This window comes from Orcinus orca, chromosome 14 (genome assembly GCF_937001465.1).
Source record: "Orcinus orca chromosome 14, mOrcOrc1.1, whole genome shotgun sequence".
In the NCBI taxonomy this organism is placed as follows: Eukaryota; Metazoa; Chordata; class Mammalia; order Artiodactyla; family Delphinidae; genus Orcinus; species Orcinus orca.
The window spans coordinates 80948477-80975680 of NC_064572.1; the positions used below are offsets into that span (position 1 = coordinate 80948477).

The 27204-nt window shown below is 43.0% G+C and overlaps 1 protein-coding gene across 3 annotated transcripts; it reads right to left on the reverse strand.

Moving 5' to 3' along the window:
• Positions 1 to 11940: 11940 nt before the first annotated feature.
• On the reverse strand, positions 11941 to 26680 carry NSMCE4A (NSE4 homolog A, SMC5-SMC6 complex component). Of its 3 annotated transcripts, XM_004265755.3 has the most exons (11): positions 25882 to 26385; positions 25095 to 25172; positions 22146 to 22276; positions 19774 to 19925; positions 17472 to 17571; positions 16632 to 16722; positions 15692 to 15786; positions 14486 to 14534; positions 13662 to 13756; positions 13485 to 13571; positions 11941 to 12105 (listed from the first exon to the last, which is right to left on the reverse strand). In XM_004265755.3, exons 1-10 carry the CDS (start codon positions 26171 to 26173, stop codon positions 13497 to 13499), a joined length of 1158 nt encoding a protein of 385 aa, XP_004265803.1. In that variant the 5' UTR covers positions 26174 to 26385; the 3' UTR covers positions 11941 to 12105; positions 13485 to 13496. The 3 variants fall into 3 exon arrangements, with proteins under 3 accessions (XP_004265803.1, XP_049552457.1, XP_049552459.1); XM_049696500.1 differs by lacking the exon at positions 11941 to 12105 and having other exon boundaries at positions 13484 to 13571; positions 25882 to 26391; XM_049696502.1 differs by lacking the exons at positions 11941 to 12105; positions 13485 to 13571; positions 13662 to 13756; ... (1 more) ...; positions 15692 to 15786; positions 19774 to 19925 and having other exon boundaries at positions 16700 to 16722; positions 25882 to 26680.
• Between the last annotated feature and the right edge of the window lie 524 nt (positions 26681 to 27204).

The following is a 27204-nucleotide window of genomic DNA, read 5'->3' on the forward strand; positions in this document are numbered from 1 at the left end:
ACCCACCTGCAGTAAATAATTCAAAATGGAGCATAAGCCTAAATGTAAAACACAAAACTAAAAACTCCTGGAAGATAACTTAGAAAATCTAAGTGACCTTGGGTTTAGCAATGACTTTTTAGATGGAGCACTAAAAGCATGATCCATGAAAGAAGAAATGAAGTCATGCTTCATTAAAATTAAAAATGTTTGCTCTGCAAAAGACACTGTTAAAAGAATGAAAAGATGAGTCACAGACTGGTAGAAAATCTTAGCAAAACATCTGATAAAGGAATGATACCTAAAACATACAGAGAACTCTTAAAATTCTCAGCAATAAGAAAACAAGCAACCCAATTAAAAATGGGCAGAAGATCTGGACAGATACCTCCCAAAGAAGATAAACAAATGGCAAATAAGTATATGAAAATATGCTCAGCATCATGTCACATTAGCGAATTGCAAATTAAAACAATAATAAAATACCATTATGCACCTATTAGAATGGCTAAAATTCAGAACACTGACAACACCAAATAGGAGTGAGGATGTGGAGCTACAGGAACTCTCATTCATTGCTGGTGGGGATGCAAAATGTGCAGCCACTTTGGAAGACAGTTTGACAGTTTCTTACAAAACTAAACATACTCTTTACCATATGATCCAGTAATCGTGCTCCTTGGTATATACCCAAATGAGTTGAAAACTTAGGTCCACACAAAAACCTACACACGAATGTTTATAGTAGCTTTATTCATATTTGCCAAAACTTGGAAGAAACCAAGATGTCCTTCAGTATGTGAATGGATAAACTAATGGCTGTGCACCCATACAATAGAATATTATTCAACAATAAGAAGAAATGAGCTATTAAGCCATGAAAAGGCATAGAGGAACATTAAAGGCATAAGTGAAATAAATCAATAAGTGAAATAAATCAATCTGAAAAAGCCTTTACAGTATTAAAAAAAAGCCATATTGTATGATTCCAACTATATGACATTCTGGAAATGGCAAAACTATGGAGACAGTAAAAAGATCAGTGGTTGCCAGGGCTTTAGGGCAGTGATACAATTCTGTATGGTGTACTAATTATGGACACTTGTCATTATACATTTGTCAAAATCCATGGAATGTACAACACAAAAAGTGAACCTTAATGTAAACTATGGACTTTGGCTAATGATAGTGTGTCAGTATTGATTCATATATATACCACACTAATACAAGATATAAATAACAGGGGGAACTTGGAGGAAAAGAGTACTCTTTGATCAATATTTCTGTAAAACTACAGCTGCTCTAAAAAAAAATTGTTACTTTAAAAAACAGCAGTGTAAAGCTTTTAAAATTGATTAAGTGTAGAAATGTAATATTTTGTACATATATCCTGGAGATATTTTATCCTGACATCCTGATAAATACATATCACAAAAATTAACCTCATCTGTTTCTTTACTTTTTAAAATGTGACTCCTAGATGGCTTTAAATTACATCTCGGACTGACATTCTATTTTTGTTGAACAGTGCTTCCTCACTGGACCAACTCAATTCTCTACTTTTCTCTGCTTCTAGTCCCTACAGTTTCAGGATCTTTTCTCTAGTGCCACTTCTTCTTAAGCACTTTCCTGTTAACAAAATTTCATAGTTCTCTATTTGTTTTGGGAAATCATCAAAATTCCTCCACGTCATATTCTGGCCACTGCGTTCCTCACCACAGACTGTGCTCTATATTCTGGCCCGCAGCATCCATCTTGTACTCTGCCTGTGCAACCTCCTCTGGTTAACCACTCTGATTGACTCACCCCTTGCTTGGCTGGTCTCAGGAGTATCTTCCATTTTTGCCACTGCTCAAAATGTGCTCCCCAAGAAGCCCTCCTTGCTGCACCCCATCTCATGCTAATGACTCCTGCCCTTGGTTTTCCCTCCACACTTAAGCATCCCATTTATACCACTACATCATGCGTGTGCTCTTGCATACATTTCTTGCCTCCCTAATTGGACTGCAAAGTCTACAAAGGTAAGGACTGTGTTTCTACTTCTCCAGTATTCCAAGGTTAGGTGGTATGGCAGGCGCTTAGGACTACAGGCTTTGAGTTTAGACATCGACTTTCAAGTTTCAGTCTCCCACTTGGCTGCTGTGTGGCCTTGAACACATTTCTTACCTCTCTTAGCCACCATTTCCTCTCCTGGAAAATGGGGAGAATAATAACATTACCTCAAGGGTGTGGTTGGAATGTCCATATTTTATGTTCAGATACTGTCAGAGGCACTTTAGTTTGTTTTCAAACTCCTGCAAAATGGAGACAGCAGGCAAGGTGCTGCTTCCAGTGCCAGCAGTTAATCTGTGATTATACTGTGAAGATTATTTCACGCTCAGTGACGTGAGAAGTGGTTTCACAATCATTTCAGTTCAGAAAGCATCATCATCTCCTCCTCCAGCTAGGACTTCTCATAATTATTTAAACATATTTCGTGGTTTTTGACAAAGGGTTAAAATTTAGGTATATAAGAAGATACTTGTTAGCAAAGTGTCCTTTTTATATTTGTCGTGGAGAAACACAACTCAAGCCATCTTTGCTTATGTTTGGGCTAAGTGTAGTCTTGCTCAGCGTTTGTTTCAACCTAATTGGCTATCAGAGGTTTTTGTTTATCTCCCTGGCTTATATTCTTTATCCCCCCAGTTTCTCTTATCAGGAAAGAGAAACTTTACAGCATAGTACTCAAAAGTACTTTCAGGTCCACATGATTGTCTTTGTGTGTTTTAATTAAGCTGATTCCTTACTTAAAGAGAGGCTCACATTAAGAATTGCATAGTTTTCTTTATCAAAAAAAAAAGAGGCTTTCTATTCTGTTTTCATGGGATGATAAATAAGACATTGACTTTTAGTCCTTCACATAGTGCCTGGCTCATAGTCAGTGACTATTAGGAATGTGTGGTAGTATGATGCTGTCAGGTCCCAGGTGTTATAAACATTTTGGCGGAATTATCACATAAGTTTCACGTCTGAGCAGCATGACTTTTGATCAGTTTTAAAATGGTATCTTGTTTGGTTTGGGAAGCACCTGATATTAAAATGTAGACTGAAGGGGTGGGATAGGGAGGGTGAGGGGGGGCTCAAGAGGGAGGGGATATAGGGATATATGTGTGCATATGGCTGATTCACAGAGTTGTACAACAGAAACTAGCACAGCATTGTGAAGCAATTATACTCCAATAAAGATGTATTAAAAAAAAAAGAATTCAGTGCTTTGGTATGAAAATAGAAACCACTGTCATGACTTGATGTTTGAAATTCTTTGATTTTTTTTAAGCATAAAATACCCGTATTTACTTCTATAACTCATTTATTTCTGAATTTGAGTTTGGGGCTACGGTTTCAAGCTCGTCTCCACAAGCAGCACATTTTGGAAGGGGTACATTTTATTCCTACTAAATAAGCCAGGTTGTAATTAATCACTGTATTTTCTCCTTTTCACATTTTTTTAAAGAACTAGAGACATCATAGTGGGTTATGTGAGGACTTTGTTCGAATGGATGCCACTCACATGTATGGTGAACAGGGTTTCCTGATGTGAATATGCAGTCATTTTCATTAATGTGATTTCAACACTGGTGTATTTTTTGCTTAATGACCAGTTATGAACATAATTATACAGTATAGGACTAGAAGTATACTAAACAGTATCAAAGCTCACAACTTCATAGCAGGAGCAGTATTTAGTTGAGTGACACGCCAGCTAAGTAATGATGAGACCCCACGACTGGGCCACCTGCACACTTGTCCGACCTCCTGCCACTACTGTGAGTGTGTGTGCAGGACCCGCTCCAGGGTTCTCCACCGATTCCAGGGTTCCATTTCCATAGAAGATACACAATATATATCCCAAAAAGAAAAAAAAGGATGCTCCCATTGCCTTGGGAGATGCTCCCTCTAACTGCACTTTAGCCAGGACACCTGTGCGTGTGAAGCACAGGCCCTTGTGCTCTCTGTCTGCAGCTGTTTAGCCCAGCTCACGCTGAAGCTCATTCCGTGCCAGCCAGAAGATGTCTTCACCTACGACCTCCCAGTAGTCTCAATCTAGGATAGTGATGACACATACAGAAAAGCTTGTGACTACTTCTGGTTGCCCTAGAAATCAAACCAAGGCATCCTGAAGGATCAACAGTAGGTAGCTGAAAGACTGAAAGAGGGCCAGAAACTTTAATGGCTGGAAAACAGGACTTGGCAGAATAGAGAATGAGAGATGAGCGTTGGGAGAGCAGCTTAGGAGAGCACGTGCTGAGAGGAAGAGAGTGAAGGGCAGAGATGTGCTTTGTGAAACTGGCCATTGATAGGGCGATGGCTGAAACAGAAGACACCAGAGATAAACAGCATGTGGCCCTAAGAGCCGCGGAAGTGGCCACAGGTGCTCCGAGGAGAAGGGGTGGTGGGGGCTGCGGAAGGATCAACCGGCAGTGCAGATCCCACCCTCACACCCGCCTTTGGCGACAGACTCAGAACGGCTGGATCTGAGTGCAGAAGAGCAGTAGGTATTACTGTCCTTACATTTTGAGTAAAGGCAGGAGAAGATTCACCTATCTGGGAACGGGTGTAGCACAGGAAAGAAAATTATGTGCTCTGGAGTCACACAGGCACACATCCTGCCTCTGAAACCAACCCATGGGACCTTCAGCAAGTCACTGATCCTCTCTTGACCTCAGTCCACTTTGCTATGAAATGGGGGATAACAAGTACTTACCTCATACGGCTGTTTGGAAGATTAAGTAAAAGAATCCATTTGAGTTCTTAGTGCAATGCCTAGAGTATGGTAAACTCTATAAATGTTGCTGTGGAAATAATATAAGAATTGCTTAGGAAAGAAAAATATGAAAGCAGAAATATGAGTCTTTGAGAAATTAACTTTACCTAAACAGCAAATATAGTTTTGTTTTTTTCTAGTTCCATGTTATAAAATCCCTCCCTTCTGCTGCTAAGTCAGAGCAACAATATTTATGACCCAGATGGCTAAACAGAGAACCTATCTGCTAACTGAGCAGGTTAAGAGATGAGGTCTTGAGGATGCCTACATGTGATTGTGCTCCGTCTTAAGTGATAAATGTCTCTGCTTTATTCTTCTGCATTAAATTAAGAAAAAAAACCCACAACTCTTTCTTGCTGTCAAATTGTTTTATTATCTATCTAAAATGTAAACCTTTCACAAGAATCATGAAACATGTTATAGTTAGATAGCTATTATTGGAAATTAATGATAGCTTATCAGTTATATTTATCGTTAATCACCTTATGCATAACTGAACTTAAAATGGACTTACCAACTCTGGAATCTCAAATTTCTCATCAAAGGTAAGTTCTTTTTTCTACCGTGGTGTAGAAATAGCAACTTAGCCTCCCCTCTCCAGTGTTCAAATGAATGTACTGAGGACAGCCTCAACCTCAAACACAATTTGGCTCTTTGTTTATGCTTTTATCAGAGAGCACTCCTTCCTTGGTTCAAGGAAAGATAGAAGAAGTTAAACATATTGTGGAGGCCTGCCTATTGAAGCACAGAAATGCCTTTTGCTACATAATGAAAAGTGAGTCTCAAATCAACTCCCATTACCATTCATACCAGAGCATGTTTCCCAAAACCTTTCTCCAAATCCTTGTATAATTTCTCTTTTTGCTCTTCTAGATTGGCCTGGGCCAAAAATACTCAAGACCCTCGGTTTGCAGTAGGTTCCCAGTCCCCATGAGAAAAGAAGATTAAGGTGAGGAAATACATTTACCATGAGCTCTGGAGCCAGTAATAGAATCATAAAAATTTATCACCAAGTTAAAAAGGGCCCAGGTATTGCAAGGGAGCATGCTTTGCTTGTACTGTTTGGTTCACTGAGCAACAGTGGTGCTGACTGGACAGCACTGAACAAAATAACACCCGCAGCCTCCTAGGGCTTAGTCTAGTGAGGGATGTGGACATTAAATAGTTACCACAGATTGTGAGAAGTGTCATGAAAAGATGGGATTTTATTTGAATGAGTATGTAGAAGGTCTGAAGAAGTGACACAGGCTAAAACCTAAAAACCATAGTCAGGGGCTTCCCTGGTGGCGCAGTGGTTGAGAGTCCGCCTGCCGATGTGGGGGACACGGGTTCGTGCCCCGGTCCGGGAGGATCCCAAATGCTGCGGAGCGGCTGGGCCCATGAGCCATGGCCGCTGAGCCTGCGCGTCCGGAGCCTGTGCTCCGCAACGGGAGAGGCCACAACAGTGAGAGGCCCGCGTACCGCAAAAGAAAAGAGAAAAAAAGAAAAAAAAACCCTAGTCAGAGCTGCTATATTATGTGTTTGGGAGTATATAAAGGAAGAACATGTGAAAATACTCAAACAGGAAAAGTCAGCGTGGCTGCAGCAGAAGGAGCAGTCGGCTTGAGAAGCCTGTTTGGAGACGCAGACAGGAACCAGCTTATGGCTGCCATACTGGAATTGGGGATTTTCTCCCGAAAGCAGTAAGACGCTATCCCAGGTTTCTGTGCAGGAAAGCAATGTGCTCAGATTTATGGAATACAGAGATCGCTCTGGCTGCTGTATGTGTGATCGGTCTGATGGGGCTGGGGACAGAGGGAGAAAAGTGTGGATTCAGGGAAGCTAGTTATAGGCTGCTACCATGGGGCGGGGGGTGCGTTTTGAACTGAGAAGTGACAGGACTGAGAAGGGGGAACGGAAGGAAGCGCTCTGGAGGAAGAGTCGAGCAGGGATGCCAAGCAGGCAGGCGAAGCTGAGGCGAGCACAGGGCAGCCTGTGTGCCCGGCTGGCTCGCTCATCCCTGACTCCCACTCCAAACCGGTGCCTGACACACAGCACTTCACTTCCTGAACGATCAGGGCTGTCCTCGTCCAAGGAAGCCTGAGTGTGACTGTGCTCTATCTTAAGCGACAGTTTCTCTGCTGCATCTTCCTACATTACATTTAAAAGGCAACCAGCAAAGCCGGTGGAGGGGGTGGCCATGAGGCAGGAAGAGAATGAGGGGCTATTCAGTTACTCGCGGACATTCAGCTAATGGCTGGAAGAGTGTAGGGGGTCCAAGATAGCCTTAGTCACATGCCCTTGGCTATAGCCTGAAAGCCAGAAGAAAGAAAGGTATTTCAAGGAGGAGAGAGTGGTCACCACTGTAGAATGTTGCTGGGAAGTCAAGTATGACAGGGACAGAAACAAGATGACTCGTGACCTAGATGAGAGCAGTCTCAGACAAGCGATGGGGGTGAAAGCCGAACTGAAGAGGATTGAGGGAAAACGTGAGGCGAGAAAGTGGAGAGGCAACTGCTTCAAGTTACACTGTGAAGGGGAGTAAAAAAGGGGATGTGCAGTAAAGGAAGAATTTTCCTTTTTTGTTTGAAGATGATATATACTGAAGTGTATTTTTATGCTGATGGAGCGATCCAGTAGGCAGGAAATTTTGAAGCAGGAAAGGGAATCTGATCATGGTAAATTGAAGTTCTTGAAGTTCCGCGAGCACAGGTGGAAGAACTGGCTTTTGATGGGCCAAGGGGCATTGTTTCCACCGTAAAGGCAGGAGGGCAGAGTCCAGGATAGATGCACGGGGTTGTTCCTGCAGTGGGAAGAGGACGGTGTTCCTGAGGGGCTGCTTCTGTTTTTACAAGGATGTCTAAGGCACAGTCTTCAACTAGGAGGGAATGCAGGGGGAGGAGAGGGGAAGAGGCTTGAAGAGGAAGACATGAAACAATTACGAGACCCTAGCTGGGACGTGGTGTAAGAGTGCCCTGCAGGGCTAACAGCCACTTGAGATCTGTGCCATGGACTATATATACAATAAAGGACAACCAGATACGGAAACATGTATACTGAGCCGAACAAGCCAGAGGCCTCAGAGACCACAAGTGTCGACTACACCGTCAAGAAATCTCAAATGAAATCCCTTCCCCCAAAGTATTAACACTGGAGAAGAATGAACACACTGAAAATATCCAGAAAACACACAAAACTAAGACCAAAAAGCACAGGGTGGCCTGGGCAAAGAAACAAAGGGGCATCAAGATCAAATGACTTGAGGGAGAGAACTCACAGAGCAAAGCAATGGTCGACGAGGTGCTCAGAAACTCTCTACGCAAGCTCCCACTTTACTGAAATCTCAAGTGGAGAAAGAGGAAGTAAAAGAATTTGAATGGGTCACAGCCTATCCAACTGTCCAGCCTTACCAGGAAGCACTTATGGAAGTGACTATTCTGATGGAAAAGTCAAAAAAAAGAAGATAAAGTTGCAAACCACTCCGAAGAGAGCTCTTGAGTATACCACCATTTTTGAGAAGTCAACTAGAAAAGCAGAAAGTTTAAATTATTTTCTAGATTGTATTTCTTTTTTAGGCTAGCATACCTTCATAGATGTTGGTGCAGTTAAATCCTATATCCCCTAATGTTGTTTCTAAGTGCATCACACTGGAAAAAAAAAAAAAAAAAGTTAAACCACAAGCACAGCATTCCCAAGTGTTTCAGCTATCTCTATAACTAACCTAAAACCTTGTGAATTAAAACCACCACCATTTCATTTTACCTTACAGTTCTGTAGGGATTCAGGCAGAGCTCAGCTGAACAGTTTTTCTGCCCCGTGCAGCACCACTGGAAATGCTTGGGAACATTCAGGTGATGGCTTGGCAGGGATGGCTAGGAGGCTTGAGCCTAGCTGGTCCTTTGCCTTGTCTCCCCTTTCTAGGTAGTTTCAGGGCCACGTGGTAGTTGGACTTATTACATGGCGACTCAGGGCTCTGGGAGGCCTATCAGATGCTCACTTCTGCTGTATTCCACTGATCAAACAAGCCACCCAAGATCAGCCCACATTCAAGGGGAGAGAAACAGACTCTTTCTCTCAAATAAACTTGGGGCTGGGCTTCCCTGGTGGCACAGTGGTTGAGAATCCGCCTGCCAATGCAGGGGACACGGCTTCGATCTCTGGTCCGGGAAGATCCCACATGCCGCGGAGCAACTAAGCCCGTGCGCCACAACTACTGAGCCTGCGCTCTAGAGCCCGTGAGCCACAACTACTGAGCCCATGTGCCACGACTACTGAAGCCCGTGCGCCGAGAGCCCATGCTCCGCAGCAAGAGAGGCCACAATGAGAAGCCCGTGCACCGCAATGAAGAGTAGCCCCCGCTCTCTGCAACTAGAGAAAGCCCACGTGCAGCAACGAAGACCCAGCGCAGCCAAAAATAAATAAAAATTTAAAACAAAACAAAATACTTGGGGCTGTGTTTTAATCTACCACTCCAAGCCTCTGAAAACTCTTTATCACACACCTCTATCCTTCCTTATGCTTTTCATTGTTCTTTTATGTGAACACTGCTCATAAGAACAAATATTGTTATACAAAGAAACCTGCAATTCCACAGCTTCTGAGTTATCTTGACTAAAGAGCCCTGGCTCCCTCTCTATAAATATAGACAGACAGTGTAAAAGCCTGTTACAATTATTATGCAGACAACACATTGTCTTGTATTCTCCAATGTACCTAAAATTTAATGGGATATCATGTGCCTAAGCCCTAGCCCTGCCAGAGATCCAAGACTCTAGGACGTAGCCCCTTAGAGGGCTTACAATCTACTGGGGGAAGAGAACAATAGAAGAAGTAAAACAAAGCTATGTCCAATTCTGTAGTATGAAAAGCTATACTGAGAATATGGACTAGAGAGTAGGGTAGCAGCAATTTATGGGGGACGTGGGGGCCTGAGAATGCATTTTGGAAAATACGTCCTCGGGCAGGCAGAGCAGTTAGGAGAAACTCAACGTCAATGTCTACCTCCTGCTGGCCACCGTCGGCGCAAAAATGGGGCACAGACTTATTTCAGTTCCAGTGCAGGAACTCCACTGCAAACAGACAGGGTGAGGAGCACCGAATAACTGAGGTCAGCACAAGGTGCTGTTAGAACACAACGCTCTGCAGGAAAAGAGGCTTTGGGGATGTTACATGCGTTTGGTCTTTAAGAGAGAACATACCAGTTTTTTTTTTTTTTTCTTCCTATTCAGACATTTAAAGAAGTAAAAGTGGCCCATAATCTCCCTGTCCAAATAACTTCTGTTGATAATTTTTTAAAATAATGAAAAAGTACATGGTTAGAAAACTCAATTACAGAAAGGTACAAAATGCAAAAGAACAGCTTTGCCTCCTTGGTTTGCAGAAGGTAACCACTTTTAAGTCTCTTAATGACGAGTTTGAAACAAGTAGAAAGCAGATGAATGAAAAATCAGCTCTAAACACACATGCTCGAAAAGTCCAAATGTTAAAACCACACGCTGTGTGATTCCATTTATGTGAAATGTCCAGAATAGGCAAATTTACGAAGACAGAGACAGACACGTTTATAGTTGCAGTGCAGGTTAGGGGTCGGTTAGGCCGAGGGGCTGGAGGCTGGATGGAGAGGGGTGAGTGACTGCTACTGGTCCAAGGCTGGGGGGACAAAAATGTTCTAAAACCAGATTGCGGTGACGGCTGCACAAGCCCATGAACAGACTAAAAAACAATGAATTAATTATACACTTAAAATGGGTGAATAGAATAGTATGTAAAGTATATCTCAGTAGAGCTGTTTAACCAAAATGAAAGCAAGGGCTAGAGTTCAGAGGGAAGGAAGTGAGCCTGGAAATGTAGGCAAAAGGCCTGATCCTGCGAGGCTTTGAACATCACTGAAGAGCTCAGGTTTCAAATCTTGAAGGCAGTGGGGAGATGGCTGAGAAACTGACAAGTGGTTTTGAAGATATGGAAGCAATCTGAAGACAGACAGGAAGTGGGGGACACAGAGGCTAGTCTGTGGCAGCAAGGGACCATACGGGCATTAGTGACCACTTAAAAGGTAGAGACTGTGGCAGTAAAAGAGAAAAGAAATCCTAGGCTTCTCTCTGAGAAAATAAGGTAGTAAAAGTACCCATACGGCAATTACAGGGAAAACAAATTTGGGGGCTGTTTTATACGTATGTCTAAAACAGCCCCCACACATGCTGTCCAATAAGCCATTGGTTACGTGCATCTGTAGCTTTGCAGAGTTTAGTCAGATAAATTTTCGGGAATGTCCAGGATACAGATATAAATCATGAGAGTAAGGTGGTAGAAGGGGAACCAGGGAAAGCATCAGACATAAGGATGTAGAGTTTTCAAAAAGTAAATTTTCAAGTGTTAAATGCACAGCATTTATCCATCGGATTTAACAATTTGGAAAGGGAATCACCAATAAAGAGCCTTGGTAGGATGGTGGGAAAGGAGGTGCTACACAGCATGGTGTGAGGACTGACAGGAGGCAGCAAGTGATTGTTAATTTAAAAGGAGACAGGACAGTAACTTGAGAAGGGTCACAGTAATTTTTTTAAGATGAGAGGTGAGCGCGGCTGAAGGGAAAGTGCTAGATACAGCGAAGGAATGACTGACAGCAGAGATCCCAGGATGCAGAGATCCAGAGCCTCCACAGAAGAGACACCTCTACCTCTGACACCAGAAGGAAAGAGTGAGAAAGGATGGATATAGAAGTGTGGGAATGGGAAAAGGAAGCAACTAGGACTCAGAGAACATCAAGGACAGACTTGAAGGCCCTGCACCCACGGGAGCAGCATCTCTCCACCCTGTCGTTCGGGTTTTCTCTGCGCAGTCAGCAGCCCTCAAGTACAAAGCGAGGACTGCTGGTAAGATGGATCCAAAGCGGTCTGGCGTGGCTTGAAAGAGGACTGAGTCGTTTCTTGTGTGTAAATCACAGGCTGAATCCTATCAAATTGCTGATATTTGACTGTATTTTACTTAAAAAACCCAACAATTTCATATGGTGCCACGTAATATTTGTTGACTTGACTAGCTAACTTTACAGCTAAAAAGATGCACGAAGAACCATAATGATCTTTAGGCCATTAACAACCTAACTAAAACCTCTAATGGGACAGGACTGGAGAAAGGAGAAACTCTTCCCAAGAACAGAAAATAAAGAATAACTACAATTATTTGTGAATATGGCAGTGAACCTCCTTTAATCAAAGACGACCCATTAACTATCAAAAGCTACACTTTACTAAAAACAATCTGTCTTTAAAAATGTTTAATCATACAGTATGTACAATACAATACGCTGCTTTCCTTTTTGGACTTCGCTATCCACTTGAGTCCTAAAAAAAGGGGGAAAATAGCTGGTTAACAGTTTATAAATGATAAAAGTTCATTCAAGATGCATACATGAAATCTAACAACCAGCCCCTCCTCAGTGAGGAGGGCCCAAGTAAACACACATTATATATCTTACATGAATTCTCCTCCTTCCTTCAATTATCTTGGAACAAAAGAAGCTCAATTAATTGAAGCACATGTTAAGAGTTTACATGAATTGTCGCAAGATGTTTGGACCCAGATAACGTCTACAGTATAAATTCTTGGCTACTCTTTATGCTGTGATTTTACTCTGTCCTTCATGGACAGTATCAGAAAACACTGGTCACCATCATTTTACTTGGATTGTAGCAGAGAATTTAACGTATTGATGGATGCAATGAAAAGATAAATATTTTGTTAAATTTTTAAATGCTCAAATAATCCCCAATATATTGTGGGGATGAGTATCTTAGGGTAGGTAAACAGTTACTGAACCTTTTTCCTCAAAGTCAGTAGCTCTCTTCAATATCTACTAATAAATGTTATTGTCTTTGAAATTGAATTCCAAAATCTCATTGGAATATAATAAAGAGCATACATAATCAAGCTGAGGGCTTAAGTGAAAGATGCTGTTTCATGTATAGTTTCAGTAGACATTTGATTTCTTTTAAAAAGAAAGCTATTTTTCCTTTAAAAAAAAGTTTACATTAAGTACTAAAAAGCTAATTTTAATTCTCCAAATCATAGAAAATTTGAGCTAGAAAAAAAAGTCTTAGCAATTATCTAATTCAGAATCCCCCCATTTTATAGATAGATTTATAGAGAAGGAAAATAAAGCTGGGTGAGATTGACCTGCCGAACATTTTAAAGGGGCAGAGCCAACGGAATCCAGTCTGCTGATTCCCATCCACAGCTGTGTGCAGTACAGATCATTACTAAGATTTCCTCCCAGCAATGTTCTCCATAAAGATGAAGAATTACTTCAAAAGCATAACTCAAATTTCAGAAATGCCCATTACCAACATCATTCCAAGGTAATTCCATCTTAATCCTCCTTTTCTACTTTGTACCTATAAAGTAAGCGAACCTAATGGGACAATGAACAAAACTGATGGGAGGATTCAATATTCCACTTATCTACTTTATCCATTTGTTTGGGTGTAAAAAAAGCCAAACCAAGAACAACCCCTGCTCTGTCTCTTTCAACGGCAAGTCTTAACAACACCAAAGTAATCAATCCAAAGAAGGGAACTTGCAACCTCTAGGTCCTGTTCTGCATTTTTCAGCAGTTACACACAGTTCTAAAAATGGGGCACTAGAGGGAAGCAAAATCCAAATTTCACCAGAATGTGAGAAAAAACTTTAATAAATACGTGCAGCTTCCCATAGGAAATGTTACCTTCAGCTGGTGTCAAGCACTTAGCCTCTGCCGGCTTTGACTTGAAGTAATCATAGGCTCTGAGATCTCAAAGGTCTTCACAATCTCCTGGCAGAGAACAAAGAACATTTGGGCACTGGGTTTACAGCAAAGGAATTCTTGAAGACGAACTGCCCAAGGCAACATGCAGAGCATTACCTCCCAGTCACGGTAACTCAAAGCTATAATTCCCTGATTCCTAATTTGAGTGTTTTGGTCAATTCCTCCACTTTCTTCATTAATATTAACAGGCTCTGTTTGAAAGACAAAGTTTTCAAAAGTTATCAAGTCAGAAGAGGTAATCTGAACAGAAACCAATGAATAATAGGAAGGAAACCTGTATCGACAAGATACTTAGAATATTACATATTTATTAGGATTTCATGCATTACTGTGCTGTATTATTACAATAGCAAGTAGTCCCGTTTGCTTCCATTCAGAAAAAAAAAGTGGTAGAATAACACATTCCAATCATTTGAAAAACTCTGCATATCTATGAACCAACCACAGAGCTAAGGCCTAGTGGGTCCAACATGAAATTAAGAACTTTTAAAGGAAGACATAAGTGCAATGAAAGAACTTCATTCTCTACAGGAGACCTTAGAAAGCTTGTAATGGACAGTGTGAATCGTTCCACAAAGAATTAAAGATTCGAGCTGCTGGCATTAGGGTTAAAATAGAAAGAAGGAAACTACAAAAATAACTGCAATTACAAGCTTTCTAAATTAAAATTTAAGGGAAATTATATAATTTCTTGTTTGTCTTCACAGCAATAGATGTTCAATCAATGATACAGATGAATCCATAGGTTTTAAACTATGATTCAGTTTTCAGCATTTTCAGTTAGTTGAAGAAGACACAGCATGGTAAAGTTTGTTACCTAAAATAAAAACTAGTTTACATTTAATAAAATACATTTCACAAACTCTAGTAACAAGTACACTTTCTCTAAAACTAATTTTTCTGAACATAGAATCATTTACCTATTATTGGCAGTCGGTCTTGGTCAAGTCTTATTCTTGCAAACCCATCCTAAAACACAAATGTGATTTTAGGAGAAGACTAAAATTTAGATTCAAAACCTATAACCATTGGATGAAAAAATTACTCAAATAGAAAATTCTAAACCTTAGACAATCAAAGTGTACCGTAACAATGAGGAGTTTATATGGACAAGCCTCCTCTAACATCTTTCTCGACACGGGGTATCCCTCAGGTTCTAATCAGCTCTTTTACAACCGCATCCTGAGGAGCTCTTAAATAAAACTGTAACCATCTTGACTCTTTGACTGATTCATATTTTTTGAATATTCCACTTTTTATTTTTATTATTATTTTTTGTCTGTGCCACTTGGCTTGTGGGATCTTAGTTCCCCCACCAGGGACTGAACCCGGGCCCCTCAGCAGTGAGAGTGTGGAGTCCTAACCACTGGATAGCCAGGGAACTCCTGAATATCCACATTTTATAATGCATAATTCTACCATTTACCACTGACAAAATATGCCTTTGTTATCATTTCTGGAAAAATACTTTGGTCGATACAAGATTTTTGCGTAAGATGAAAATCGAACTCATCTTACAAGTGCAGGAATGCAACCTGACAGAAGACTAAAGACAGCCTAGAGCAAATTCTCAAAGTACATTTCTGAGTACTTTTTTTTTTTTCCTAAACCATCTATTTTGAAATTACTTCAAACTTAAGAGTTACAAGACTACTGTAAAGACCTCCCAGATATCCTTTACCCAGAGTCACCAATTGTTTGATTTTTGCCATATTTACATTATTGCTTTCTCTCTCTATATATTAATTTTTATGAGTGATGGACAATCTGTTCCTTTTCCCTAAGACTTCAGTGTATGTTTCTTGAAAACAAGAATATTCTCGTACATAACATGACAACTACCAAGTTTGGGAAATTTAACATTTACATCATACAGTTATCTAATCTATAAGTTCCATATTCAAATTTTGCCAATTCTTTCTCTAAAAAATTTCTATAATATAAAAGCAAGCATGTAAGTTTTTAGCTAGTTCCTTCTGCCTATGACTTGTCAATGTTTTGCTACAATGGGTCTAAAACACTTATTGGTTAGTACAAATTCCTTTGCCAGCTCCCATCTATACCTGTTATTATTTACCCTTTTAAAAGCATATAAAAACAATTAGAGAAATAATCTTAAATCTTACCCTTATAATAAAAGAAACATGAAAGATGTTTTCCACTGTTCGGGCAAAAGAATGTGGATCAACCACAAAGTCAAAGAAGGACATCGGAGTATCAGCTACAGACAAAAGAGGAAAACAATTCTTCAGTACAGGAAAAGTTGTTTTTGCTTATCAATTAAGACCAATACTCTCTAGTGTCAGCCAGAGAAAGGAAATGGGCATTCATCCTGTTGTGGGATGGAAATCAATACAACCCTGCTGGAGGGCAATCTTGTGTACCTGTTAAAAATCTGTAAGCTGTCCTACAGAAATATTAGCACATGTGCGCAAAGTTATGTGCCAAGATTTTTCACTCCAGCAGTTTACACAAGAGTAAAATGTTATAAAGACCTTGCCCACTAACAGAGGGTTTGTTAAATATATTTACGATACAGCCACCCAGTGGGAATCACTGAAAAGAATAAGCGGGATCTTATGTATTGATATGGGAAAATGTCCACATGGAGAAGTCATATTGCAGAATAATGTGTATATTATGATTAGCTTTGAAAAAAGCAAAAAACCGACCAAAAAAATCCCTACTTAGTTGCATATTTATTATGACATAAACATAAGAAAATCTGAAAATATACACATCACATTTTATAAGTGGCAACCTCTAGGGAGTGAGGACAGGTAGAATAGGTACTTGACTTTTTACTTTTCTCACTTCTATGGCATGTATTATTTTGTAACAGAAAAAATATCCCACCTTCTAAAGATAAAAATGAGAATTTACTACACCAATGTTCTCATGGAATTTCTAGAGAGGAGAAGCCTCATTAAAGACGTACGTCAAGAAAGAATCAAAATGATTCAAACATTACATATATGCCTTTTGAATAAAAATAACTTCTCACTGAAAGTGACACAGGCCTGATAAATACAAGTTGCTCTCTTTTGAGCTTGGTATCATACTTACGATCTTTTTGAAAATATGTTTGCAACAATCCCAAGATTCTTTCTACTTCTTTTTCTGTTGCTTCTTGATGAGATTCTTCCATTCTTTTTAACTGAAAATATAAAGTCGTTATCAAGCAGACTGACCTATTTGTCTGCCTGTTAACCTTTTCTGCTCTCTTACATGGCCAAACTCCTCTAAATATCTTTTATCTGGGATTGCTAGCAGTTTTTATCCCCATCTTACAACTAATAGTTAAAAAAGATTTTTCTGGTTTTAGTAACATTTTCATATTAATTTTCTAATAGAAGAGTAGCATTACCAAATCAACCATTTTCAGGTTGAACATAAAATAGCAAAATACAAAAGGGACACTTTAGAACAGTGGTTCTCAACCGGGAGTGACTGTGCACCACCCCTCCCCCACCCCACTGATGGGCCATTTGCTAACATTTGGTTGTCATACTTGGGGTGGGGCAGGGGGAGTGAGAGGATGCTATTAACATCTAGTGGGAAGAGGCCAAGGATGCTGCTAAACATCCTGTAATGCACAGGACAGCCTCTCACAACCAAGAATTATCCAGCCCAAATGCTGACAGCGCTGAGGTTAAGAAACCCTGGTTTGGGAGAACGAATCCAAACTATAGAAATGAGTTAAAACTAAGACAAGTGGTCAATCCGATAAAATGTTTAAAGGCTTAAACATGCCAAAAATGATTCAAACATTAAATGATTACTTTTAAGTGACAGAACCTGACTCCAGACCCTAAAGCTTAGAAAAGATGGGCAAAGTACATGTATATCGTATTAATGGCTATTTGAAATTAGGTGTGTTAAAAAGCAACATGTGAAGAAACAAACCTCGTCAGGCATTGCCTGCTGCTCTTCTATCATCCGAACTTTTCTGGAACGCTCGGTTCGTGGCTTTGGCACGGGGCACTCTCCTTGTATTGAACCCAACCTAATGAAAAATATGCTCTCATGTCTTTTTTTGGGGGGTTTTTTGTTTTTGTTTTTGTTTTTTGCGGTACACTGGCCTCTCACTGCTGTGGCCTCTTCCGTTGCGGAGCACAGGCTCTGGACGCACAGCCTCAGCGGCCATGGCTCACGGGCCCAGCCGCTCCGCGGCATGTGGGATCTTCCCGGACCGGGGCACGAACCCGTGTGCCCTGCATCGGCAGGCGGACTCTCAACCACCACACCACCAGGGAAGCCCTTTTGTTTGTTTTTAAAACAAACTAATTTCACTAACTGAAAGCAGTTCCCATGGCATAGTCAAATTCGCAACCAGGCATCAGTGATGTATGAGTGACATCAGACCAAGACTCTTGTGTCAGGTTTGTAACACCCTTTCTGCTCCCTCTGTGTGTCTAAAAGAATTCTTAGGAGCTCGCCTCAATCACAGATACCTCCTCAACACGTTCGTATTTTACTCTGAACAGTAAGCCGGTGAATATGCCTGTGGTCCTCCCAGCTAGCCTGTTGTCTGTTTCACAAAGCCAACTTCAGAGATCAGGGGAAGGGAACGAACAGCTCCACTGGGGTTAAGATTTAAAAGCCTTTTGGTCTGGGGGTGCCAGGGCAGAGGCCCACAGCCTGGGAATCCAGAACACACCTGTCTTAGGAGATAACAGGTCAGGCAGAGGCCAAGGGATTCCTTTCCCATTTGGATTCCCTCCACCTTCCAAAAAAGCCCTATAGAGGTACCATGCAGAAACCAAGGCCCAGAGAATTTAGACCCATGTGGTCCCTTCACTTGAGGAAATCAAAGTATACAGTAGAGATGGACAGATAAATATTCACGCACAAAGGTCCATTTCCACATAATATGGTAGATCCTGTGGTGCTGTAGTGGAGTATTACTCAAGTGCTATGAGAGCATTTGGACAGAGAGATCTACCCAGACACGGGAGGGGTCTGGTTGGGAAAACTGATCCTACACTGATACCTCTGTCTAGAGAAGTCACTGGAGGCTTCCAAGCTGGTGCCTGTGGGAGAAGTAAACCTTACCAGATGGAAAAAAGAGGGGAAAGGACACTGCAGGCCAAGGGAACAAACAGCAAGTGCAAGGCTGCAAAGCCGTACATAAATCATTGCGGCTGCAAGTTGAGCTGCATCATGAGATAAAGGTTAAGTCACACAACAAAAGGCTATCTTTAGATCCTAGGATTTATGACACAGCCTAGAACTCAGCCACAAAAAAGACTTGGACTTTTCCTATAGTAAGGAAGCTTGACTTTTTTGCTGTAATATACAGCGGTTCTGGGCACTTGAGTTAAGGGAAGTCTTGTTAAAAACAGATGCCGGGCCCCACGCCCCAGACGGACCACATCTGCATCTCCAAAGCCTTCTAACAGACACTACCAATCTCAGAAGGTTTAGAAGGGTAATCAGAAGAGACAGATGCCCTGGAGCTATCCACTTAAGGAAGAAACCACCTGGGTGCTTACCCCAGAGAAGTTATCTACTATGTATTTAAAGGCTGTCTCACAGAAGAACCAGTAAGAGCTGTTCTTAGCTTCTCCATAGGACTGAGCTGGGAAATTAAGACAGAAGCCAATTCCATCTGAGTATAAAGAAAAGCTTTTCAAAATTAGAGTTGTATCCAAAAACTGAACTAGGCAGTTTATGTGATAGTGACTCAAGCAGTCTTCAGACATAAGTCAGAGATCATCTAACAGGAAACTATATATAATAAATGGCACTTTACATATACTGGTAGAATTTTAAGACATCTTTCATAGGAGGTATCATCCTGCTACCTGATAAGGACTTTAAAGATGATAAAACAAAGCCAGACATTATGCCACAGACCCAAAGTCTGCCACGCCAGAAAGCAGAGGAGCAACTAAGACCCGGCACAGCCAAATAAGTAAGTAAATAAATAAATATAAAAAAGAAAATAGAAGAAAGAAAGCTAAGGAGCCAGCAGGGCGCCCTGGTAAGGAGGTACCAGCCCACGGCCTTTCCTCCTTAAATTAAGCAGGATGAGGGTCCATCCACATCAAGATTTTATGGGCTTTTAAATCAAAGTTTAGAAAGTCTCCAAACAACGTCATCATGATCGTCACCTCCACAATACCAAAGAATTTTTGCCCCTACAATAAAAAACAATTTAAGGTTTACAAATGGCTGGTGTGTCGGATTTTTAAAATAATCTTACAGAAAGTGGAATGTATGGGTTTTATTAAAGGTGTTTTCTGCTGTTCTGCCTGATATTTTCCAGGAGTCATAGACTATGAATTCAAAATCAGAACTATCTTCATCACGGATGAGTTCTTCAGCTTCTAGCGGATTTACACCCATATGTGTCAGCTACAAAAACGAAGGGAAACAAAAACCCCAGTTAAGCCACAAGCAATCATTCACCGTACCCAATCGTCTCTATCACTAAACAACAGGCCAGAGGCAAAGTCTGTTTTTGCTGTCCTAACACGTTGGCTAAATTCCTTATTATAAATTCCTATTTTCAAAGGTACCTTCTTTGTGGCAGAAAATATTCCTCAATGTACTCAGAACCTTTTGGTAAGAAAGCGAGATGATCCAGACCCATGGTTCTCACCAGAGTGATTCTGTACCCCCCGTGCCCCCGCAGGGGTCTTTTGGCTTCATGTCTGGAGACATTTTTGGCTGTCACAACTGGGTTGGGGGGAGGCGGAGAGGGCAGCGTTACTGGCAGCTGGTGGGCAGAAGCCAGGATGCTCTCAGTATCCTACAACAAGCCCCCACAACAAAGACTCAGCCAGCCCAAAATGTCCTTCGTGCCCAGCCTGAGAAACCTTGCTCTAGCCCCCTGCAGGCTGAGGGGTGGACGGACCAGAACTAAGCCCACCAGGAATTTCCGAACACCCGTAGTTCACTTTTAAAGTATTAGCAAAGCTGAATTAGCATAAAAATATGACATGACATCCCCAAGCAAAAGTTCTGAGACAGAGCAGGGAAGTTTAGTTGGCCTTGGATTTTCGTTTTTCAGCCAACCTCCGGGAGACCGCTATTCAGCTCGTATCTCAGCATTTCCAGAGAGCAGGGGCCTAGCGTCAGGGAGAGAATCGTTCATCTTAAAACCGCCTTCCTGGGAAGAGTTGGCGGAAGTCTAATAATTCTGCTACCTGAAGCTATCCTACAGAAAGTGTATTGCATTAAATTTGCTTTTATGAAAGTACACTTTTATTACACTATAAAATTATGAAATGCCTAGAGGTTATCAAATTAAAATGGTAGTATCATATATAAACAGTAATCAAAAACCCTCAGAGAGCTTCACCCGTTAAAGGCAGTTAAACTTTGAAGAAAGAGAGGCTGCCAGAACCCGATCAGAGAGGCGTGGTCAGCTCCACCCCATCCTCCTGCCGCCCTGTCCCACCGCCGCACGCTTGGAGGGACACATTTCAGTTTTTGTCTGGTCAAATCTACCAATCTTTTCTCTATAGTCCTTTTATTTAGTGTCATACTTGAAAAGATCTTCCCTTCCCAGAGACTAGACAGCTATTAATTTCAGGTTTTATATGGACTGCTTTAAGACTTCTGGAATTTATTTTGATATGTTATTTAAAGTACAAAGCTCACCCTGATAAATAAAAGTAATTTTTAAAAAGATTACCCAATACATAGTTAACTTGATTTATTGAGCTATACATTAGTGTGCATTTTCCAAAATGCATGATACGTCAAAATTTAAAAGTTGTTGAAAAAGAAAATTTTAAGGTTTAAAATTTAAGTAAATTTAAATTTTAAAAAAATCTAAGGTTTTAGAAACAACGAAAACCTCGTCTGCCTCATACCTTTACAAAATACTTTATCTGGTCAGGTCTCATGGTACTAAATCATTTTAATAACCTTTTAACAAACATTTGGTCAGAAAATCAGTGTCCTAGCAGAAACGCTAGGATACAGGTTGGCTCAAAGTAGAACCAAGGAAGAAAAGACAACAGAGTAACGTACAAAGTTAGCTTCCTTGTGCTTTTTTTTGGTAAATCCATCAAGGAAAAGTTTCCAAATTTCAGGTAACAGCCATTCAAACGTATTAAGAGGCAAAGACAGGTGAACAAAACAACAGCAACAAAAAAAACAAAAGCAGAACCCCAATCATATTCGGATGGTTCTGAAATATTCTCAAAGACAAATCGAAACATGGCCCCTCCACCAGACCTGTCATCTCCAGCTGAACTCTGCCACCTGCAGTGTGGGCTTTTGCCCAGCCTGGGACAAACGTCCTAGGTCACTGAGAATAAGCTGGAACACTTATGAACTGACAGCTGAGTGAGGAAAAACATGGCCATTTGAAATAAACATAGCGCCCAGAGTCTTAGAAGGCTAGGAGATTTTCAAACTGCTCTAAGCTGCCAACCTAGATTCCACCACATAGCTCGACTGTCATCTGTTTAATTTGGTAAGATCTCTTTGGAGGAATCTGAGGCCCAAAAAAGGAAAAATGAAGTGAAAACCATTTGCATATGGATATAAGCAAAGTAGATAATTATACAATATGTGACAGATGAAGCATTTTTTATTAAGATTCTGTAGCTTTGAACTTACTAGGGTTTCGACATATCTTAACATATCAAACGAGTTCAGATCAGAACGCAGCTGCTTTGCCTTCTCTTTGCCCAAATCTGAAGCCAAAACAAGAAAGTGGGCGTCTAGGACTGCTTCTCTCGCTCGGGACACTATTCAAAAAAGAAGGAAAACATACACATTACAGCATACACATTATCCACAGGTATTTTCCCAAAACTTCCAACTACACTTACTCCGCATTTCCCACGGGACCAAAAAAATCTCAAACATCATCTGTCTAAAAACTGGTTCCCCTGCCCAGCTCACCAAAATCTGAAATCAAAGCTAACCAGTCTTCCTAAAAGCCAGCTCCCTCTGCACTTTTCCTACTCCCGGGAACTGAACCGCAATCTCGTAACAACCCCAGCTTAACAAAACCTCCATCATCTCCAACACCGGCTTTTCCCTTTGACTCCAGCAACCCATCCCAGCCACTGTTAACACCGCGCTGATGATGTAAGTCAAACTAAATGCCTGCTATGTGTAAGGCACCGTGCTGGGCGTGGTGGTTTGCGAACCAGCAACAGGTAAGTGGTCAAGGAGCCTCAGGTGAAATTAGGTGCGGGCCGGCAGCGGAAGATGCAGCCTCTGCCTGGCAGCACGAGCACCACCAAATGAACAGTCTACAGGCAGCAGGGCCGTGACCGCTGAGGATGGATGATCCCAAGACGTTTGACAGAGGGCATGGGATTTAAGATAAGCTATAGGCAGAAAAAGATTTAAATAGGACAGAAGAAGGGAATGGGGCAGGGAAACCGAGGAGGAAGTTTGGGGAGGTGAGGGAAGGGTCCACTGGGGGAAACAGCAGGGCTGAGAGGAATGGGTTTAATCAGACTCCGAAGGGAACAGGCAGTGTGTAAAAAGCGCTCCAGGAACACCGGCAAAGGCAAATGGAAAAGACACCCAAGAAGAGACAAATACACAAATACCTTTGCTTGGCTCACTCCCCAAGGCCATTTCGTTTGAATTACTATTTCCCCGAACATTCCTCAGGCTGGTGAACTTACTGACTCCAGGCTTTGTATTTATACATCATTTTCTTTTTTTTTTAACATTATCACAATTTTTAAAAATATTTATTTATTTATTGGCTGCATTGGGTTTTCGCTGCTGAGCGCGGGCTTTCTCTAGTTGTGGCGACCAGGGGCTACTCTTCGTTGTGGTGTGCGGGCTTCTCACTGCGGTGGCTTCTCTTGTTGCAGAGCGCGGGCTCTAGGTGCGCAGGCTTCAGTAGTTGTGGAACAGGGGCTCAGTAGTTGTGGCTCGTGGGCTTTAGAATGCAGGCTCAGTAGTTGTGGCGCACGGGCTTAGTTGCTCCGCAGCATGTGGGACCTTCCCGGACCAGGGCTCGAACCCATGTCGCCTGCATTGGCAGGCGGATTCTTAACCACTGCACCACCAGCGAAGTCCCTTTCCTCAGTTTTAATTTAGGAGAATTACTGCGAAAGCGACAATGAGTGAGAGAACGAGGCAGAGGCAGAAGCTAGAGGGGCGGTTTCCTGGGCTGCTCTAGACCCCCCAGCACATCACTGTCACAGCGCACACTGAGGAAAGTGCAGATCTCTCACGGATGGATCCAAGCCTCTAAAGAGTTAAAACTGAGAACATCAGATCCACGTCTACGGGGGATGCAGAGTTCTGTGCTGGCTGACCACCTCCCAAGTCAGTTGTAAATAATTTTGCCTTAAAGAGGTGACCCAGCCAGCACAGTGGAAATGGCTGAGGGGGAAACGATCTGTTGATCGACAACTCTTAAGCTGGGTGAATAATAATAATAAGGGGGTGAAGGGGTCAACAGTAACCTTGAGGAGCCAGCCTGGGGGGGTCTAGGCTTGGGAGAGAAGAAAAGCCTAGAGGGTGGAGGAGGGATTTCACAGGGTGAAAAGGAAAGGCTGGCTTCCGGAAGGTTTGCGGAAATTAGGTGAACTGGTAGACCAAGATGGGGGATGGTAAGTAGACCAAGATGGGGGATGGTAAGGAGGCGGCAGTCACAGCAAGAGAGACACGGATTTGAAAGCGTACAGATAGAAAATGTGCAAGTGGGTGACATTTAAACATCAGCCACACTAGCGAATGACCAGAAATAAACATTCTGGTCTTCAAAGAACATGAGGAATCGTGGTGTCCGGGCAGCGGCCGGCTCTGCCGGCTTCTTCACCCGCGTCTGCCTGCACCCTCCCTTTCCGCTCCCAATGGACTTAGGAGGGAAAAGTGGTCTGGGGACTCATCCTAGGGCTCTGTGACCCAGTGCCCACATCAGGGGCCTCTCTGACCTGTCCTCTGTCTTCAGACAGACTGCTCTTACCACTAACACTGCTACTGCTTTTCATTCAAACCAAGATTATTTTTTAGCGCCTCCTCCTTCTGCAACACAGGTCTAGAGTTCAGTGCTGAGATTTCTCTCTCTCTTTCTCACACCCCTCCCCCCATTAGAGACCAACAGGGCCACCTTTGGACATGGCTACCCCTACTGGGTTACAGGTGGACCAAGAGGAAGGAGCTGAGGGAGGAGAGGTTGGGAGGACAGGGAAAGAAACAGGACGTCAAGGTCCAGCTCAGTCCTTTCTTTTTAATTCATCCATTCAACCAATGCATTCTGGGGATACAGCAGTCAATACAGTAGAAAGATAATACACAGAAAGTTCTCAAATTTGAACAAGCAACAGAACCACCTGGGGGGCTTTGTCAGACACAGCCCCCCACCTCCCCAAATTTCACGTAAAGCCCTTACTATATGCTTAGGGAATGGTAAGTGCACAATAAAAGTAGAAGTAGTGCTACAGTGAAAACGGTTCCAAAACTAGTTAAGCACTATTATAAATGTGGGAGTTGTCTGATGTCGATAATTCGCTTCTTATGTAAAACTAATGAAAATTATCCTAAAACATATGATAACACAAAGCTTCCATACATAAAATAATGAATTACCTCCATTAAACAGGGTGTTGGCCTCTTCAAGGACCTCTGTTAACTTGTCGCCGGCATTCAATATATCCTCCCGGTTTTCTATTTAAAAAAATACAAGCTTTGGGAAGCGTGCTCATCATTCGCTAACAAATGGCTGACAAAGTGACCAGCTGCAGCAACACAGCCAAGCCCCGCCCCCTGCTCCCCGGGGGAATTACTTCCAACAGCTTTATCTCTTTAACCAAAACGGCCAGGCGAGAGAAAGAGGACTGTACCCCTTTAGCAGAATGAACTTTAAAAGGGGACCCACTTGGCTCCCCCGAAACTTCACCCAAAGGCTCCACTCCTTCTGCAGCCTCTGAGGAGCGCTGCTAACAGTGGTTCTCAAACTCTGCAAGCCACAGGATCCCCTGGGCCACCTAGAGTTTCAGACTGGATAGGTCTGGAGTGCGGTCCGGGAATTTGAATTTCTGACAGTTCACAGGCGACGCTGCCGCGGGCGGGCGAGCGCTCGCTGGGAACCGCTGGTTGCAAGAGAAGGAGCCCAGGCTCCGCGTGCCGTCTCTCCCCCTTCCCGACCATCTGGGCTCGCACGAGCGCCCGCCCGCGCCTGGCCTCCGGCGGTGCCGTCCTGCTCCTCGGGGACCTGCGCGCCCCGGCCAAGGTCGTGCAGCGATATCCGCACGACGGATATGCGAGCGCCTCGCAAGCCAATCGAGGCGCGGCCAGGCGACACAGGGCTGGCCCCGGCCGCCGCCCGCGCCGCCCAGCGCCCGCGCCGCCCCGCGCCCGCGCCGCCCCGCCTTACGTTGGACCGAGTTGATGAGCGCCCGGTACTGATGGCGGATCTGGCGGCACAGGCCATGGTCGGTCTCCGCCTCCAAGCTCGCCGGGTCCATCATCTCGTCCCCGGAATCCGACGGCTCCGTCTCCTCCAAGCTCGGGCGCTCCGGGGCCTCCCTGCGCTCGGGCGCGGCGCCGCGGCGGGACACCGGCGACAGCGGGGAGCGCGATCGGGAGCGGGAGCAGGTGCGATCCCGGTGCGGGTCGCGGCCCCGGCCCCGGCCCTCGGACCGGCGGCCGCTGCCGTCCCCAGACATCGCGCCAAGCCGCCCTGCAACTTCGCAACGGCGGAAGTTCGCGCCAGAAACTGAAACCCCTGCTCTGCGCGAGCGCTTGCTCCCTGCGGAACGCGGCTCCCGGGCCGGCGCGAGAGCACAGCGACGCCTGTGGCTGGAGGCCGACGGCGGGGACGAGATCGGGGGTGCAGTGGTTAGAGCGCCGCCGGGCCGGCACCGGGCGCAACGCAGGCCCCTGACCTTTCGCGTCCCTGATGTTTGATACACTGAGATCCCACTTACTCCACACTGGAAGGTGCTTAGGATCTTGGTTGTCTGGTCCCGCGTGCCGGCCCCAACGGACTGGGAAAGGGTCTCTTTGGCTCTCCAGGACACAGCCACAGCCTTGAAACAAATACTTAGCATTCTTCCAGGTGAAAATTCATTCCAAGCGCCAGACAGAAATACCTGGGACATTTATTTCCAGGTCATGGGCACGCAGCCCATGTTTGTTGATCGAGGCTCCTGCAGTTAAGCAGGATGAGCGGTGGACCTGGAGATAAGAGAGGCGATTCTGCCACTATCTGTGAACTTAGTTCCTTGAGCCATCCTTGGGGGGACCAAATGGGGTTTATAAACAGCTGGCAATCCCACTCTTTTTGAGGACAGAAGAACTAATGAGCAAACAAAAAGTTCACAAGTTTTTTTGGTTTTCTCATAGTAAACTCTGTTAACCATCGCTTCTAAATATCTACACCTTGACAGTTTATGTTCATAATCGGTCCTCAAACTAAAAGATTCTAAAATACCTTCAAATGGGTCTAAGAACGATGAAATTATATTCCTATAGTTTTAAAGATAAATGGATGAATTTCATTCCATGTATTTTGGAATTTCATTCCATGTATTGCAATGTTTCTCAAGTGTTCTCTTTGGTGTTGAGAACACATTTTCTCAAAGGAACAACATTATAAGTTGAGTTACTACATGAGCCTACAAAAATACCATTTTGTGAATCAGGTATAGTCAGCTTGAGTAAGCACTATTCATTGCTGCCCAACACATATGTCTCA

Coding starts and splice junctions, on each gene's coding strand:
- NSMCE4A (XM_004265755.3), bottom strand. CDS start 26,173: ATGTCTGGGGACGGCAGCGGCCGCCGGTCCGAGGGCCGGGGCCGGGGC. Junction 17,572..19,773: donor ACCCATACATTCCACTTTCT/GTAAGATTATTT, acceptor ATTTTTCATTAG/GTTGGGTTCAATACAAGGAG. Junction 14,535..15,691: donor ATGTTTCTTTTATTATAAGG/GTAAGATTTAAG, acceptor TTTGTGTTTTAG/GATGGGTTTGCAAGAATAAG.